The 19,165-nt window shown below is 41.4% G+C and overlaps 1 protein-coding gene across 1 annotated transcript in view; it reads left to right on the top strand.

The window, feature by feature from the left end:
- Positions 1-520: 520 nt before the first annotated feature.
- LOC121628706 (B-cell receptor CD22-like) overlaps positions 521-19,165 on the top strand; it is a 46,613-nt gene continuing 27,968 nt past the window's right edge. Inside the window, exons 1-4 of the mRNA XM_041967936.1 lie at positions 521-1,244; positions 13,752-13,853; positions 13,977-14,378; positions 14,673-14,987. Of these exons, the coding sequence (XP_041823870.1) occupies positions 1,184-1,244; positions 13,752-13,853; positions 13,977-14,378; positions 14,673-14,987 (880 nt within the window). The 5' untranslated portion in view covers positions 521-1,183. The remainder of the gene's footprint in view (positions 1,245-13,751; positions 13,854-13,976; positions 14,379-14,672; positions 14,988-19,165) is intronic.

Here is a 19,165-nt window from a genome sequence, read left to right on the forward strand (position 1 = left end):
AATATCTGTTACTTGTGGAAGAAACCATACCTGGGATCCTGTGTGCATTCCATGCATCAACAACATTTTTAATCCCAATTCCTGCCATCTGACATGTCAGATTTGACACACAATATCTGGATGTGTTGTCCTCCATGTCAAGTTCATCCATGTCCACCAGCTGGACCAAAGCTGCTGTAGGAGCCATTCTTTCCTTTCCTTATTTGGTCCAGGTTCATCACGGTGGTGGTTATTGTTTATATTGAGAACGGCACAGGTGACTTGAATTCCCCTCCGCTATTGGTGGCGGGGTGGAGGGGAAGGGCATAAATGGGTGGAGACGGCAGAGCGCTGTGTGCTTGGGTAACGGGAGGTCATACGGTTTTTTACAGCTATATTTACGCTATATTTACGCTACGCTACGCTAAGGAACGCTAAGAGGATACACTGACAGAGAATGCTGAGATCACGCTGAAAGTCACAGTGATAGTCAGCAAAAAATGAAAGGTTAAGAAGTCAGAGAACGCTAACCAGATTAGCACCTGGACACATCTTACCTGTTGATCGTCATAGCTCATTAGGCTCATCTTTATCACTTCCACCTGCCGTCGTATACCGCCACCTTGGAATGCAAGTAACTATATCTTTTGTGCAATAAATGGGAGCTAACCCGAATAAACTTTATCGTCTGGACAGTATTTCATTGAAGCGCGTCATAACCAGGATCCCCCGTACCCAGAGCGACTAATAAAGGATAGGACAAGATAGTCGCTACACAAAGTAAAAAACCTTGGCCTCAGGAATTCATCGGCTGAAGAAAAGTACAAGCTTGATTCTAGGAGTTCGTCGGACGAAGTACAAAGTAAAGACCGGACTTCAGGAAGGATAAAGAAAAGACCGGACCTCGAAAGTTCATCGGACGAAGGAATAAAGTAAAGGCCTGACTTCAGGAATTCATCGGATGGAGGAGTAAAAGGAAACCCTCTTTTGGATAACATCGGAAGCCACCTGTTGGGAAAGACACACCTCGTTTGGAAAAGCTCGACGAACAACGGCGAGGCCTGACTACCTGCTTCATGGAATTACAATCGTTCATCTATACATCGTCTTCCTCGCACGTAAGGTCACGGATGAATTAATCCGAAACATCATTAATCATGGGACATCTCCGGTGAGTGCAGGTCATTTTACTTAATACACCGCTATGGATTGGTTTGATGTGGAGCGGCTTCGTGCCTCATTTGGAGTTGATTGTTCAACAACAGGTTAGTGAACTGGGACCAGCTTTCAGCCTGAAAGTTTCAGGTATCCTCATTACAAAGTGTGGATATTCAGTCGTTTTCGACATAAGTACTTTGGTGTTGGTGGGTTTATTCTTCTTTTTTTTTTTTTTTTTTTTTTTTGCGTGTGGCCGAACATAAAGGCACAACGCAGCATGTTATTGCAACCTCTGATTAAAGGAAAATGAGTGACTCGAACTGTGATAAGTCTGAAACTGAGCCCGCAGCCATACAAGGTGAAAGGAGGCAAAGAAAGCTTTCATTAAAGGGCGCTGCTTTAGCAATGGAAAAGGTTCAAAAGGAAAGGAGCGATGTGTTTAAGCAAGCAAGTAAAATAAAGGCAAAAATAAAAGAACTTTGGACATTAAATACAAATGGGTTCTTGGTTAAACAATACCTAAAAGATTTAAATGCTCTATATAAAAATGCATTTTCTCTTCATTCCACTTTGCTGAATGATTTTGATTTGCCTAGTGATGAGCAGCAAAGGCAAAAAGACTGGTTTCAACTCAAGAGAGCTGCTCATGATGAATTTGTAAAAAAAAGTGTGCATCTGGTTGAAAGACAAGGGGGTGACGGACGAAAATAATGTTGATGATGTTAATGAAAACGCCAGTAATATGGACGGTGGTGTTGAAGCAAATGAACAGTATGTTGCTGCTGATGTTTGTGTTAATCCTGAAGACAGTGTTTCGAATATCTCCAGTAAGCGTTCAAGTAAGCGCAGTTCTGTGTCCGGGTCAAGCATGTCCTCGGCCCGTAAATTAGCTATGGCTGATCAAGCAGCTTTGATAGCAAAGGCCTCAGCTTTAAAATTAAAACACGAGCTGGAGGAACAAGAGGAAAGACATAAACTGGAAGTGGATAAAATAAGAAAACAGAAGGAGCAAATAGAATTAGATGCGCAAATAGCAGCCGCTGCAGCACGCTTGTCTGTATTGGAGAACATTAGTACTGGAAGAAGTTCAAGTTCTGATGGGATGAATTCTTATCTCAACAAAGGGCTTAAAGAGCAAAGATTGGACCCGCAAGCGAAAGCGTTTATGCCGAAAAATATTACCTCTACTGTTTGCCAGAGTGTAACGGTGCCTTTAACATCCGCACCAGCCGCGAGGCCTAAAATCTTTGGCACTGTAACATCATGTGAGAGAAACCAACCATTACATCATCATTATCCCCTAAACGTTACTGTTAAAACCAACCCACAGTTAAAAGACAGTTTGGATACAGGAAAGGCCCAGGCAATACTCAAGTTTCCAATATCTAATGTCAGTTCTGGTCAACCTGCAGTTTCACAGCCACAACAAACTCCCCAGTCGCAAGCTTCTGCTGTAGCCGACAATGCTTTCCGCGACATCATGCAAAAGCAGAATGAATTAACATCAATGCTGGTACAGCAGCAGTTAGCATCCACTTTGCCTCAACGTGATATTCCATTGTTTGACGGTGATCCGTTGCAGTGCATTTCATTTATGACAGCATTTCAGCACGGTGTAGAAGAAAAGACTAACAGCTATACAGATTGTTTATATTATTTGGAGCAGTATACCAGAGCTCAGCCAAGAGAACTGGTTAGAAGCTGTATGCATATGCCACCACAAGAAGGCTACCAAAGAGCTAAAAGACTTTTATGTGAGCAGTTTGGGAATGAACATCACGTTGCTACTGCATACATGGACAAGATTTTCACCTGGCCGGTTATAAAATCAGAAAACGTGCAAGCGCGTCAGGACTTAGCCTCATTTTTACGAGGATGCTGTAATGCAATGGCTGAGCTACAATACTTGGAGGAGCTGAACGTTCCATCTCATATGCGGCAAATTATTTCGAAGTGGCCTTATAAGCTGCGCGAAAGATGGAGAACAAAAGCTTGTGAAATACAGGAACAGCGAGGCTTCAGAGCAACATTTAGAGACTTAGTCCATTTTCTTGAGAAGCAAGTGAAGGTTTTGTCTCATCCTCTGTTCGGAGACATCTCGGACGTTAAGCCAAGCCCTGTAATAAGAGGTACACACAAAAACAGGATACCATTTAAGAACACTGTAAAAAATAGTAGTTTTGTAACATCGATCATAACTACTAACAAAGATCCAGACCTTTCTAACTTGACACACGGGCAACAAGGACAGATGACAACTTTAAAGAGCTCTTCTTCGGAAGTCTGTATTTGCTGCGAACAACCTCATGCTGTATTAAAATGTCCCAAATTAAATAGGATCTCTCAAAGGGAGAGAATAGAACTCCTTAAAGGAAAGGGAGTATGCTTTGGGTGTTTGAAGGTTGGTCATATCAGCAAGGAATGCAGGAGTCGTCTTACCTGTGATATATGTAGTTTAAAACATCCTACCGTTCTGCATATAGAGCGTAATGAAAGGCAGGACAAGTTATCCGGAACAACCGCGAACAGTGCACTCGTGTCTCACCAGGTTGGTGCATGTACCGGGGCCGGAGACCAAGATTATACCCTTTCAATCGTTCCTGTTGAGATTAGATGTAGGAAGGGGAATAAGGTGCTGCAAACTTACGCTTTCTTAGATCCAGGCAGTACGGCTACATTCATTACCAAAACCCTTATGACTCAGTTGAACTTACAAGGTATCAGAACTAACCTCATGCTCCATACAATGGGTCAGCAACAAAGGGTTGCCAGCCAGCGCGTAGTAGGACTGGAGGTCGCTGAGTTGGGGGGAAGCCAATTTATAGAGCTGCCAGAAGTTTACACACAAGAAAGTATTCCCGTCTCACAGAGTAACATTCCCCGGCAGCAGGACATAGATAAATGGAAATATTTGAAATCCATTAAAATTCCAGAGTTGGATGCAGACGTGGGTCTTCTGATCGGAACGAATGCGTCAAAGCTATTAGAGCCATGGGAGATTATTAACAGCAGAGACAATGGACCTTACGCCGTAAAGACACTATTAGGGTGGGCGATAAACGGACCGTTAAGAAGCGCAAATGGGGGGCAGAAAGGCTGTCAGACTGTCTACGCTAATCGAATTTCCATTGCCAAGTTGGAGGAGCTGTTTGTATCCCAAGACTCGAATCTGTACCGCATCGGTCAAAGTAAAGTGTTCTTCAGGACTGGGGTCATGGCCCACCTGGAGGAGGAGAGGGACATGAAGATAACTGATGTGATCATCAACTTCAAGGCCTTGTGCAGAGGATACGTGGCTCACAAAGCCTTTGCCAAGAGACAGCAGCAGCTGACAGCCATGAAAGTCATCCAGCGAAATTGTGCAGCATACCTCAAACTCAGGAATTGGCAGTGGTGGAGGCTTTTCACTAAGATGAAGCCTCTGCTGCAAGTGTCTCGGCAGGAGGAGGAAATACTGGCTAAGGAAGAGGAGCGTGAAGGAGAAACATCTGCAGGCTGAGGAGCAGCTTAAGGAATATGAGGCCAAGCAGCAACAGCTGACTGCAGAGAAGCTAGCTCTTCAGGAGCAGTTTCAAGCCAAGACGGAGCTGTGTGCTGAGGCTGAGGAAATGAGAGCCCATCTGACCCTCAGGAAACAGAAGCTGAAGGACATACTGCACGACCTGGAGTCTCGCCTGGAAGAAGAGGAGGACAGGGTCTCCCAGATGCAAAATGAGAGGAAAACAATGCAGCAGAACATCAAAGATCTGGAGCAGCTGCTGGAGGAGGAGGAAGAAACCAGACAGAAGCTGCAGATGGAGAAGGTCACCACAGATGCAAAACTAAAGAAACTGGAGGAGGACGTCAGGGTGCTAGAGGACCAGAACAGCAAACTTAACAAGGAGAAGAAACTGCTGGAGGAGAGGATCGCTAAGTTCACCACTAACATGGCAGAGGAGGAAGAGAAGTTCAAAAGCTTGCAGAAGCTCAAGAATAAACACGAAGCCATGATCACAGACTTGGAGGATCGTCTGAGAAAAGAGGAGAAGATGCGTCAAGAGCTGGAGAAGAACCGGAGTAAACTTGAGGGCGACCCTACTGAGCTGCATGGCCGGATTGCAGACCTGCAGGCTCAGATCTCTGAGCTGCGAGCTCAGCTGGCCAAGAAGGAGGAGGAACTCCTCGCTGCACTGGCCAGGATTGAGGAGGAAGCTGCCGCAAAGAACACAGCCCAGAAGAAGATCAGAGCGCTGGAAGCCCAGATCTCTGAACTCCAGGAGGACCTGGGAGAGGAGCTGGAGGTCCTCAAGACTGAGCTGGAAGACACTTTGGATACCACTGCAGCTCAACAAGAGCTGAGGTCCAAACGTGAGATGGAAGTCGCTCAGCTGAAAAGGACTCTGGAGGAAGAGGCCATGGCTCACGAGCAGCAGATGGCCGACATGAGACAAAAACACAACCAAGCGTTTGAGGAGCTCAATGAACAGCTGGAGCAGGCAAAAAGAAACAAGGCATCAAGGGAGAAAGTCAAGCAGGCCCTGGAGAGCGAGTGGAATGAGCTCAAGATCGAGCTGAAGACGCTGACACAAAGCAAAGGAGACTCTGAGCACCGCTGCAAAAAGGCCAAACCCCAACTTCAAGAGCTGCAGGTCAAGCATGGAGAAAGTGAGCGACAGAGACATGAGCTCGCTGAAAAGATGACCAAGATACAGGCAGAGCTAGATAACGTTAACAGCCTCGTGAGTAAAGCAGACAGCAAAAGACATCAAGAGGAGCTGTTCGCCAAAAACAAGCTTTCAGATGAAGAGGATTTAAATAAAGAAAGAACTAGATAAGCACAAAGAACATCTTCAGGAAGCCCTGACAGAAACACTACTCCTTGTGGTTCCTGGATGCTGGGAAAGATTATCAATACCTACCCGGATAAAGATGGACTTGTGCGAGCCGTGCAGCTAAAGACGAAGACTGGACAGCTGGAGAGACCCGTCTCTAAGATCTTCCTTCTGCTTGAAGCAGTTTGAAAGGAGCAACGCCAGAAGAAGAAGAAAGACTTGGGACTATACCCATTAAGGGTTCTTTTATGGTGTTGGGTACCTTTATGGCTCCTTTTTTGTAGTATTGGGTGAATTGCGCTGTTTACACAATTGGGGCCGGTGTGTAGGAGCCATTCTTTCCTTTCCTTATTTGGTCCAGGTTCATCACGGTGGTGATTATTGTTTATATTGAGAACGGCACAGGTGACTTGAATTACCCTCCGCTATTGGTGGCGGGGTGGAGGGGAAGGGCATAAATGGGTGGAGACGGCAGAGCGCGGTGTGCTTGGGTAACGGGAGGTCATACGGTTTTTTACCGCTATATTTACGCTATATTTACGCTACGATACGCTAAGGAACGCTAAGAGGATACACTGACAGAGAATGCTGAGATCACGCTGAGATCACGCTGAAAGTCACGGTGATAGTCAGCAAAAAATGAAAGGTTAAGAAGTCAGAGAACGCTAACCAGATTAGCACCTGGACACATCTTACCTGTTGATCGTCATAGCTCATTAGGCTCATCTTTATCACTTCCACCTGCCGTCGTATACCGCCACCTTGGAATGCAAGTAACTATATCTTTTGTGCAATAAATGGGAGCTAACCCGAATAAACTTTATCGTCTGGACAGTATTTCATTGAAGCGCGTCATAACCAGGATCCCCCGTACCCAGAGCGACTAATAAAGGATAGGACAAGATAGTCGCTACAGATGCCTTTAATGGATAGTTGACTCTGGCATTCACCTCTGACCACATTCTCTCTATCACATGGTTCTTTGAAAGATCCAAAGATTTAGGGAGTTTAGTCAGTTTATGTACTCACATGAGACATGTACCAAGACATTTGAATTAGGTTTGAAAAGCAGTTATTACTCGTGTAGAAGGTGTCTGAACATAGGGCAACCTTTGACAGTTGTGTCTGTGTTCTGCCAGCTTTTCCTGGATGAATAAGAAAAGATAAAACTCTGTACCACATTTCGACATTTTTACATCAGTGGTACTTCATTTTGTCTGTTTATTCTCTACCTGCTGCCTCGAGATATGGTAGGGTTGATGAATGCTCCGCAGTATTCTTCCCACTCTGCCCTCAGCAGCTTTTAACCCCTTAGCAGATAGATATCCTGTCATCATTTTACAACCAAAGGAGGATCCAGTCTGGAAAAAGTGTAGTAACTTAAAACATGGAACTATTCACTGAATGTGTAGGCCTAATAGGAATCGTGAAAAAGCAAGAGCGAAAATCACTCTACAGGTATTTATTAGTTCTAACAATTACTGACAGGCAAAGCAACAATGTATTTTATTATGAATAAAAATATGTAGGCTACGCAGATATATTAATAATAGAATAGAATAGAATAGAAATACTTTATTAATCCCTTTGGAGAGTCCTTGGGGAAATTTGGGTACCAGCAGCAATACAACACCAACAGTAAAGCAGGACAAGCACAAGACACAATATATACAGGTACAAAGCAAAATAGAGGCAACATGGTGCAAGAAAAGCACTAATAGAATGCAATAAATAACAATAAGATAAGTTTAATAAAACAATATAAACAAGCATTGCACACAGTAGAGGTGGTACAGATTCCCAGTTCACTATTGCACGTATAAGTTATTGCAACTGTTTGTATGGGTTATTGTGCATGTGTTGTATCAGGCGGACTGCACACCTCCCTCTCCCCCCTCCTTCTCCCCCTCCTGCCTAATGCAGAGTTGTACAGTTTGATGGCTCGGGGGACAAAGGAGTCTCTGAGCCGGTTGGTCCTACTCTTGGGGAGGAGCAGCCTGTTACTGGTCAGGCTTCTCTGTGCACTCATGACAGTGTGCAGAGGGTGACTGGCATCATTCACAATAGCCAGTAGTATTTTTTAGTGTTCTCCTCTCTGCCACTGTCACCAGGGAGTCCAGCTTCATGCCAACCACAGAGCCCGCCCGCCTGATGAGTTTTTCCAGTCTGTTAGCACACCTTTTTGTCATGTTACCCCCCCAGCAGACAACAGCATAAAAAAGCGTACTAGCCACCACAGACTGATAGAACATCCGCAGGAGTTTCCTGAAGATGTTAAAAGATCTCAGTCTTTGCAGGAAGTACAGACGGCTTTGGCCCTTTTTGTACAGGTGATCTGTACAGCATGTCCAGTCTAGCTTGTTATCCAGCCACAACCCGAGGTACCTGTAGTTGTCTACAATCTCCACCTTGTCGTCCCTGATGGTCACTGGACGTGGTTGTGGGCTGGACTTCCTGAAGTCAAAAACCAGCTCCTTAGTCTTTGAGGTGTTAAGCTGGAGATGGTTCATCTGACTCCAGGTGACAACGTCACTGACCAGATTCCTGTACTCATCCTCTCCATCATCCCTGATACACCCCACGATGGCTGTGTTATCTGCAAACTTCTGGATGTGACACAGCTCTGAGTTGTAACAGAAGTCTGAGGTGTAGAGTGTGAAGAGGAGGGGGACCAGCACCGTCCCCTGGGGTGCTCCTGTGCTGCTAATAACAGTGTCAGATGTGGTGTCCTTTAGCCTGACGTTCTGCAGTCTCTCTGTGAGGTAGTTACCAATCCAGGACACCAAGCAGGGGTCCACCTGCATCTCCCTCAGTTTGTCCAGAAGCATCAGGGGCTGGATTGTGTTGAAGGCACTTGAAAAATCCAAGAAGAGGATCCTCACCCTTATCCAGATGAACTTGGACAAGGTGTAGGAGGTAGAGAATAGCATCCTCCACACCCACACCTGCGCGATAGGCAAACTGTAGGGGGTCCTGGGCCTGTTGCACTTGGGGCTTGAGGAGATTGAGGATGAGCCGCTCCATCGTCTTCATCAGCTGGGATGTAAGTGACACCGGTCTGTAATCGTTCAGCTCACCAGAGCGGTTTTTCTTTGGAACTGGAACAATACAGGATGTTTTCCACAGGGTAGGCACTTTCCTCAGCTCTAGACTGTGGTTGAAGACATGCTGGAGTGGTTCCCCCAGTTCAGCAGCGCAGGTCCTAAGCAGACGAGGAGGCACTCTGTCAGGGCCTGCTGCTTTCCATGGGTGGAGCTTCCTCAATTCTCCCCTCACCTGTTCTGCTGTTATGTGTGGAGGGTGTTGAGATGGGGGGAGGGGTAAAGGTTGGCAGGGGGGCTGCACAGGGGATAATAATAACAATAATGATAAAAAAAAAAAATACCTCAGAAATGCTTTGTGCAATTTCGATTTCCAGTCGGCCGTCAGGACAGAAGTCTTTGACAAGTCCCTGCTCAGCGCACCACCTTCTGACATTTCTCTCAGACAAACCCGGCCGTGCCATTCCAAACTGATGACATAAAGCGGCGGCGATATCGTCACACTTCATTCCACTAGTTCTTTTTTCTCTGATAAAATCTGCAAACTCGTGCAGCGCCATTGTTTTCGTATCGAAGTTTCATCCACATTAATCTAATTGCAATAAATTCCAGCGAGCCACGACCGATAAGCGAAAATTTTCCTCTTCACTTGTGTTTTATGGACAGCTTCCGGGTCACGGTCTTAAAAGTAATCAACAATAAATCCAAGATTGAAAATAAAAAATTCCTGTCGTTTTCTGATTCTAAATTTTCATCTAAAGACACACTGTCGGAATATAGATAACAATTTGTTTCTTTATTTTCCGATTTTCATTTTGAAAATCAAAAACGAAAAACGAGTCATTTCCTATTTTCCGTTTCGTTCCGTTCCGTCATCGGGAAATGAGTCGTTTCCCGATTTTGTTTTTTAAACCTCAAAAGGAAAATCAGTTGGCCGTGATGTACACGGACCAGAAAGGTATTATTTTTCGTGGCTTTCCACACGGCATCTCTGTAGGTTCTGGACCAAAACTGGAGAATGATCCCTCTCGGTTTGTTCTCATTGTCCTTCAGCCTTCCTAAACGGTCTACAGTATCAATCACATCAGGCAGTTTCTGTTTTCCTTCCGGAAAAATAGTTTGGCAAATTCGAATTGTTTTTTTTTCACATCTTCTTTGGGTACCGTCTCTGGTACACCGTACAGTTTCAAATTCCAGCGTCTTGAATAGCATTCAGACTCAACGAGTCTTTCCTGCAGTCGGACAACGATAGTGGCATCTTTGTTTGTCTTGTTTTCAATTACATCAACCCTTTTCTTTACATCTTTAATTTCTTGATAGGCAAAGTCGACCGATTTCTTGAGGCCTTCAAATATTTCCTGTCTCGAGAAAACAATGGATCGTCGAAAATGCTTCCTTTTTAGTTTATACCTGCAAACAATGCTAAGTAGCGTCTAACTAAAACTTTTCCATAACATTTTAGAAAGTTTGGCGCGACAGGTTGAAAAAGAGCGTCCCCTCAAGCCGCCATCTTGGTCGACCTGCCAAGGAGCTTCACTTCTGCTCTTCAGAAATCTATAGTTGACATCAAGGAGGCTCTGTCCATCTTTTATATACAGTCTATACCCATGACACAAAATATAGAGTATGTGGTTGTTGGTGGCTTCTTTTCCTGCACTGTAACGCTCATGGTACCAACTTTAAATTTCAAACAGCAGAATTTTCTAACATTGTCTAATTGTTAACATAGCACAGGAATTAAGGCACATAACTCAAATTTATAGCACAGCAATCAAAAAAAGGTTTCATTTCAGCTGAATCTGCATTTCCCATGAGCCTTTGTGGTCCAGATATGTTGAGTTTTGAAAGTAGCCCCACCCCCTCTGACAGAAACGTAACATGTTCAGTTGTCTTTGCTAATCATTTTTATTACACTGCACAATGTAAAAGATTATTAGAAACACCTTATTTGTTATTTAGTTTTGTTTTATACTAAACATAAAATGATCAATGCGAAAAAGTTTTTGTTCAAATGAAATCTGGGCTAAGAGCGCAGCTAAATTGCAGGCTAACTGCACACACAACACAAAGAATGTCCAACTGAAGTCTGTTTTTAATAGGTTTCTGTAAACCTGAACAGTTTAGCTCCTGTGATGTAATAATAATTTGTCAACAATGACTAATAGTCTTCTTAATAATCCACCCAGGCCTAAAGGGTAAAGTGCAGGAATAAAAACTAAAAAGGTTCATAAAAAAAGACATCAACCAGCTTACAAGGCAATACAATCTGAAAATAACAATGTGTTGCAAAAAAAAAAAAAAAGACAATTTAAACATAACAAAGCATGGATAAGTGTTGCTTCTATTTTCACTGGCTGAACATTTTTAGCTTTCCAGCTAACTAATGGAGTGGTTATTTTTTCACTCATGGGTTTTGTTATGCGGCCTCGAGTACCACGCTCAAGCAGTGTTGTTTGGTGAGAAGTACATTCAGTTGGATGCTTTGCTTTTAGTTGGTAAGTCAGAGATGAACTGCTTCTATGGTAACTACATTCGGCTTTGCAAAGTCTGCAGATTACTTTTGTTTTATCTAAAGGGCCATCTGGCAACTTCTTGAAGTGGAAGTTTCCACCCAAAAGTCTTTCATTGTCATCCTTACCCATATTTTAGTGACTGTCTAATGCTGGGCTCACACCAAATGATTTTCACGGTCGCAGACTAAAAACGGAAGTCTTTAGGAAATCTTAGGAGTTTTGCTGGAGTCACAGCGCGCTCCCGTCATCTCGGTCGTTAGGTGTGAGCTGGTAATCTGCACTGTTTAACGTCAATCTTTCTCCAGTCTTGGATCTGCGACAATTTCTAACATGTTAGATATTATCGCAAGTCGCAGTGACGAAACACGATCAACAACCAATAGGTGAGCTCTGACAAAAACGGAAACAGGAATCCCGACATTCAGACCACCGGCAAAAAAGGACGGGGGGGGAAGAAAAAAGACGAACAAGAAGCAGTGATGAAACGTCGTCAGTGGACCGTCCAGAAAGAGGAACGGGTGGTTATTAGAAGTAAATGTCTGCTGTGGATCATTTATGTGTTACAGTATAATGATCTAACAAATAAGAGAATAAAAACTCATTCATCCCTCCAGATTCTGATGAGTCGGTGTAACACCTGGTGGAGATGCAAAGCCAGACTTAATAATGATGATGTGTAATTCCATCCTGGAGGGAAACTCTCCCCTTGCTTGCTTTACTGTGTGCAGATCAGCCCTGTTCCATATCAACTGTCCAACATGTCACAAAAAATGCTAAAAGAATCTAGTTGCAGTCTTGTAATTTGTGACCTTATAGATTCAGTCTTTGTCAAATCTCAGTCTGAGACTTAAGACTCTAAACATTGGTCTTTAGATGTGAGCTGGTAGTCTTTTAGAGTCTTGTTTAAATCTTTTAAAAGTCTTCTGGTGTAAGCCCAGCCAAAAGAACGGTTTGGAGGATGCTACCACTGAAAGTTAAAATAAATAAATAAATAAAATCCCGCTTTTGCTTCTTCTGCGTTCTTTTATCTTTATTTAATGGCAGGTCACAAACAACTTTTATGTGCATACCACCACTGGCTGGAGGGGGAAGCAGAGGATGTCTCAGGGTGTCCTGGTGTGGAGGGAGATGAGGCTGTGTTTAGGTCCATGACTGAGCTGCAGGGTGACAGGAAAGCTGTGGGTTTGTGGAGGGTGTGTGTGGTCTGTTTGACTGGAGACAAGGGGGGTGTAGCTGAACATTTTCCTGAACATAGCACTCAAATTGAAGCTAGTATCAAATTTATTTGTGAGTACTGACATTTTCAGACATTATGTTGAGCTGAAGCCTGTCCCAGATACGAATGAGAAGCAGAGTACACACCACACAGTCCATCACAGGAGTGTTTCCACTCTACAAGTGTAACAAAACACAAGATGCTGTGGGAGGATGGGTGTGATGATAAGAGTATCAGAGAGAAATGCTAAAATGTGATCTGATAGTAAGTAGAAAGTACTATAAGTAAATAGAGGAAGTTGGTCAGTTGGGCTCATATACAAGTGTTGCTGTTTTTTTCTATCATGAGAACTTTTTATGTTTTAAAGATTTTTTTAAATATTTCAGGAAAACACCTGACAAAACTAACAAAAACAAGCCATACTAAAACACATCCTTTTTCATGTTGCATGTCTAAATATTCAGAGGATTAATGACAATGCAGTATAAAAAATAAAACATTAAAAAATAAAATAATAATTCACACTAATGAGCTGAAGATGCTGCAGTGAGGTCATTTCCTCTTTTACGTGGGTGGAGCAGGATGGATGAAGACAGACTAAAACCAGATATATCTCAACTTTCACATGATTTTTTGCTTTTAAAAAGAGAAGTTGGTTATTTGTGCTGCTGCTCATCAACAGAGAATCTACTAGTTATCTGTTCCTAAAACTATACGGATTCAATTTGGTAAGAAAACATACAGAAATTGATATTTAGATATTGATATTGAATTGATTTATTCATTATTCTCATTCTGCAGAACAATACTTTATTTTATTAGAGTCTGTTTGGTTTCATCTCAGTTAAACGTTGCTGAAGTTCTTAGTTACTAACAAGGTAAACGCTGCTAAACGGTAAATTCTACCATAGACAATATTCAATATCTGAATGTTTAAAGTTATTATATTAAAGAAAAACAACCTAAATTCTGTATTTGATATATTCTAATAAAACACTTAATGGGGACGTTTGATCTTTTTCTCTTTTTTCAGCCCCAACACAAGAGATGAAGGAGGAATGTGGGAGTTTCATGGCGGCCCTGTCTGTGAACGTGGTGACAGTCAACATGTTACTGAGTGTCTTCTTCCTTTCACGTAAGATATTTGTTCCTCACTTTCATTTAGAGACAATATCTCAGTTATTTCTACTTTAAAATGCTGATATTGCTTAATTTTTCCACATGTAACATTATGTTCATCATTAATCTGGATTTACAGGTGTTTTTGCTGGTTGTGATGAGAACAGAGTTGGTTTCTTCATCACTGTACCAAAGCAGATGGAAGCACTGAGTGGATCTTGTTTGCAAATCCCATGTAGCTTTAGAGATAAATCAGGAGAAAAGAATGAAAGAAAAATGTTTGATGGCAGCAGAGAAACCTTTGGGGTGTGGATTAAAAGGGACCCAGAATATGGAAAAAATCAATTTAATATTATTTTTAACAGCAGTAAGTCAGAAAATCCATATAGGATGAAAATAATTGGAAACCTGAGTCAGAAAAACTGCACCACTTTGTTATATGATTTAAACTCAAGTCAGTCAGACAGATACTTCTTCAGGATTGAGAACGAACCGTTCAAGGCAACAGCTCGCTGTGATCCTGTTAAAATAACAGTTAAAGGTGAGAGTTTTATTTTTATTAGTCCAAAATAATGTTCTTATGAGTAAAGAAAAGAATCGTTGCTGATTTTACTGTAAAACTACAAACTTCATGAATCTAAACTTCATTGTGAAATGAAACATCTACTGTAGGATTATTAACATCAATAAACATTAAGTTTATTCATTTCTGTTGTTTAATTCAGTTAAATGTGAAATTAATTTCAGAAGAATTTTTTTAAAACATCCACCACCCGAGAGTTTAATAAATGTTCTGTCTTACTGTGTAAAATGTGTGTTTGTTATGAAAACCCAGATTCTCCTCAGAGACCCAGAATAGAAATCTCAGGTGATGTGAAGGACCTGAAGGAGAAGGAGTCTGTCACTATAACCTGCTCAGCTTTCACTCCCTGTCCACACTCCCCTCCTGAACTCACCTGGAATCTCCAACAAGACTCTCACAGACAAACAGAGGAAAACACAGATGGAACCTTTACAACTAAAATTCAGCAGAACATCACTCTGTCACACACACATGATGGATACACCATCACATGTTCTGCCAGATATCCTGTGGATGGAGGAAAACGTGTGAAGACATCAGAGACAGAAGAGACTCTCAGTGTTTCATGTAAGTGATCCTGTCAGCACATCATGGTTCAGCTGCTTCTGATCAATAAAGTTCATGTGTGTCACATTTTCCTCAGATGCTCCTAAAGACACCTCAGCATCCATCAGTCCATCAGGTTTGGTGTCAGCAGGTAGCTGGGTGAAGCTGAGCTGCTCCAGCAGAGCCAAGCCTCCCGTCAGCAGCTTCACCTGGTTCCAGATCAGCACAGAGGGACCCGTTAATGTGTCTGAGGGACCGGTTCACAGCTTCAATGCAACGGATGGAGGAGTTTATTACTGTGTGGCTGCTAATAAACTGGGAAACCAGACGTCACAAGAAATCCGTCTTAATATTAAAGGTAAACAGTTAATTTACTGCAGTCTCAGTCATGGCTGTTTCAGTTTTGTTGAACAGAGGAACCCGTTAATGTGTCTGAGGGACGGTTTACACAGTTAACATCACCAACATGGCAGATATAGAAAGTTACTTCTGTGTGGCTGCAAATATTCTCGGGATTCAGACGTCAGATAGTTGTAGTTTTTCTTTTTTAATTATTTTTACATATTTGGGTTTTGTTATCATGTAAGTCATTAATTCAAAGTAGATTAAAAGATCCAACTATAACTGTTTAGTTAATTATTCTGAGGTGTGAGAACTCAGTCATGTAAAAACATCTGAAAACATTTCAGCTGAGTCAGTTTAACTTTTGATGTTTCATGTTACACATTTAATTCAGTTTATGAAGAATTTCTTTACTAGTTTAGTTTGTGGTTTATTACATCAGAGTTTAATCAGGACATCAGTTTAGATTTGACTTGTCTGCAATCAGTAGGAATTAAAGTTAATGATGTTTTGAAGCAGAACATTTTCCACTAAGGAGAAGGTGACTCTGCCTCTTTACAGACATTCAGGAGTTTGGGGCTGTTGTCTACGTTACAGTGAAGATCCTGCTAATTGTAATGCTCTACAGTACAACCGCCATCTTTGAATGGTGAGACAAACTGTTCTATGATATGAGACTTCGCAGCTGGAAACCAGTTGGTCTCTTTTAAATGTCAGAGTTTAACATCTGTCTCATGTCTTTTTCTTTCAGCTGGATTAGATCAAGATTCTCCAACAAACCAGAGAAGGTAAGCTGCATATATAAACATGTATAAAACTGCTGTTGGGAAACAGTTTGAGCTGCAATAAATTCCCTGCAGAGACCCAACACCTCTCTGTGCTGTTTCATTTCCACAGGACGTAGGAGAAGCAGATTATGTCAGCAGGGTGGTCCACATTCAAGCTTCATGAGCCACAAAGAAGACGAGGAAGATGTCAAGTTCTCTGTTAGAGGAAGGATTTCTATTCTGTCTTCTTTATTTCTGTCTGAACATGTGTTATGTGGTGAAATATGATATTTAAAATATTCTGAAAAGTGATCTCAGTTCTAATTTCTAGTTAAACTTAATCATTGGTCGTCATTCTGGTTTGTCTTGTTTGACTTTCTGCCTCATTTTGTGCTGTTTGTTCTGCCGATTTGGCTTCGACTCAAGATTCCAGCAGGTGGACTGAACACTGGACTCACTGGTTGCTACAAACACACATTATAACTGTATTGTTCAGCTACACTGTGTGACTACAACATCATATAATGACAACAGGTGTGTTTGTATCACAACATGTCATAGATTCCCTTCACATGTCAGAGCTGTTTGTTTGAAAATGACTTTGACACTCTTCTGTTATATGGTCTCATTCAGACTAGTTTTTATTATATTTATCTGAGTAAATTATCTTCTGATGGTCTGACATCATCCATCTTTGTCTCTGATGTACATATACAAATATTAAACATATGCAGGACTATATATATAACATCTGTTTTCAGTGCTATGCTGTTCATCAGCTACATGTGTGAAAACACAATCATGGTTTTAATGTCAGTATTGTCATAAATGTAACATATAGAATGATTTATTATTGTGTCTATAACAGATTAATAAGTCACCTGTTGACCTGATGATGCCACACATTGGTGAATCTTCTTTTACAGGATATGAGCAGTAATAATGAAGATTATTTCTATAACATCTCATGTGATATCTGATGCTTTGCTGCTGCTGTAGGTTGTTATTAGCAGCAGGTGGCAGTAAGGGACCGTCTCTAAAGTGTCTTGTGGATGCTTCTGTGGTGCTGCCATAAAGGATCCTCTTGTTTATTTTATCTGATGTATGATGCACTCTTTATCTGTGAGCTGTAACTTCCTGGTTTGAATAAATAACTCTGAAGAACATCTTTGTTCTTTTAAAACAACCTGACATTTTATTTCAACTTGTGGCTTTATCCAAGAACAGGACTTTACCAAAATGTATCGTTTGTGGTAAAATGCTAGCTCATGAAATCAAGCATGGTTACAGCATGGGGGGTCAGGGGGTCCATGGCTTTTTGGCAGTTGCATGAAAGGGCTCTTCCAGGAAGATAAGGTTGGAAACCACTGTTTTACACTATGCTGACACCATTTATATGCATGCTTCATCATCTGTGCCCAGTCACCTTGAATCTTTTTACCATTGTTCTCTGCATTGTATATAATTTCTTACCCAGCACACATCATCATGCTTTATTATCACCTGGCCGTCACTGATCCTTGAAAGAAAACATCACTGGCTAATTTTAGGTTACAAAACTCTATTGGGTAAAGTCTAATTATATTTGGGAAGTTTCTTAATACCAACCAATAATTTTTATGTGCATTCACTTCATTCAGGCTGCTGCTTTGTAACGTATCAAAAGTTTCTACTGAAATTAGTAGAAATGCATTTTCTTCTGATGCACCTTGGTCCTGGAGCACCCTCCGGGACCCTTTAAGCTCCGTAACTTTGCCTTTTTTCATCAGTTTAGGGAGGTAAATGAGCTTTATTAGGAAATCATTTAGCTGAAGTCTGTTAATGCTCTTAAGATGATTTAATGTGTTTTGCATCTCTTTTAAAGATTTTTTTAATAGTTTCATTGTGTGTTGTGTTTCATATGTTTTAAGGATCCTCTTGTTTATTTTATCTGATGTATGATGCTCTCTTTGTCTGGGAGCTGTAACTTTCTGGTTTGAACATACACTCCATATTCACTAGCTCTGCATTGATCAGGTATCTGGAGTGTATTTGCCTGGATTTGTAGCAAGGATAACCAATCAGGCGTCAGGATCGCCCACTGACTTTGATGGACTAGGTTGACAGATAAAATAAATTCATGATGCTCTGCAACACAGGACCATGAAATAATTAAATAGTGAAATAATTATATTTGTTTTTACATACATTAATTGGTATTTTAATGAATTTGTGATATATTTAATAACACATTAATGTATTTAATTTTCATTTTAATTATTTAATGATATATTTAATTATTTCATTGTGGCATTTTTACTCCTCCATCAAAATAGTTGAGAGTGAAAAACTATTCAGCTGCATTCAGATCTTTCTTTTTATTCAAATTTTTTACACAACGATAGATAAGGAGGGCATATTCTCTGAGGAGAGGTTATGTTGGTCCTGTGGGGAATGAGGGTGAGCATAGGCCAGTGGATTAATCAATGTTACAGACAGACAAGTCAGGCACACCAAGATGTCCTCGTCAGGTGGATGAATATAATCTCCAGCAATGATGACATAGATAAGAAAGACAAAAAGCCAGAAAGTGCATCAGTAGCATCCATACAAGACACAATTACTACACCAGATGAATTACCTAGCTACCTACCAACAGTAATGGATGGTCCAGTGAGAATAATCTGAAAATAGACACATAGTAATAGTGGAACAGACTGAAGGAGCTTGTCTTCTACCTCCTGCAGCACCAGCCTCCATTGGCACACAATCAGATGGAAGTGAGAGAACATCACAAAGTTTTAACATTATTTTATCTTAGTGAAAATTCTTAGCTAGTCATGCTTGGTAAAATAAGACTTAACTTACCTAGATTCTCAGAGGTTTCAGGTTGTTGTCACACTTAACCCATCTCTTAATCCAAATTCCTACACAGGTGATCACACGAGTGAATAGTAATCACCACTTACATGTCACACCTTTTTTGTCAGTATGGAAACTGACACTCAGATCCCATAGAAAATTCATTTTACCTTAAACAAACCTATGAATATAGTTTTTATTTGTAGCAAAGGGACCCCACATTTGATTATTTGACTTTTTTTGACCTAA

This window comes from Melanotaenia boesemani, chromosome 18, assembly GCF_017639745.1.
Source record: "Melanotaenia boesemani isolate fMelBoe1 chromosome 18, fMelBoe1.pri, whole genome shotgun sequence".
NCBI lineage: Eukaryota > Metazoa > Chordata > Actinopteri > Atheriniformes > Melanotaeniidae > Melanotaenia > Melanotaenia boesemani.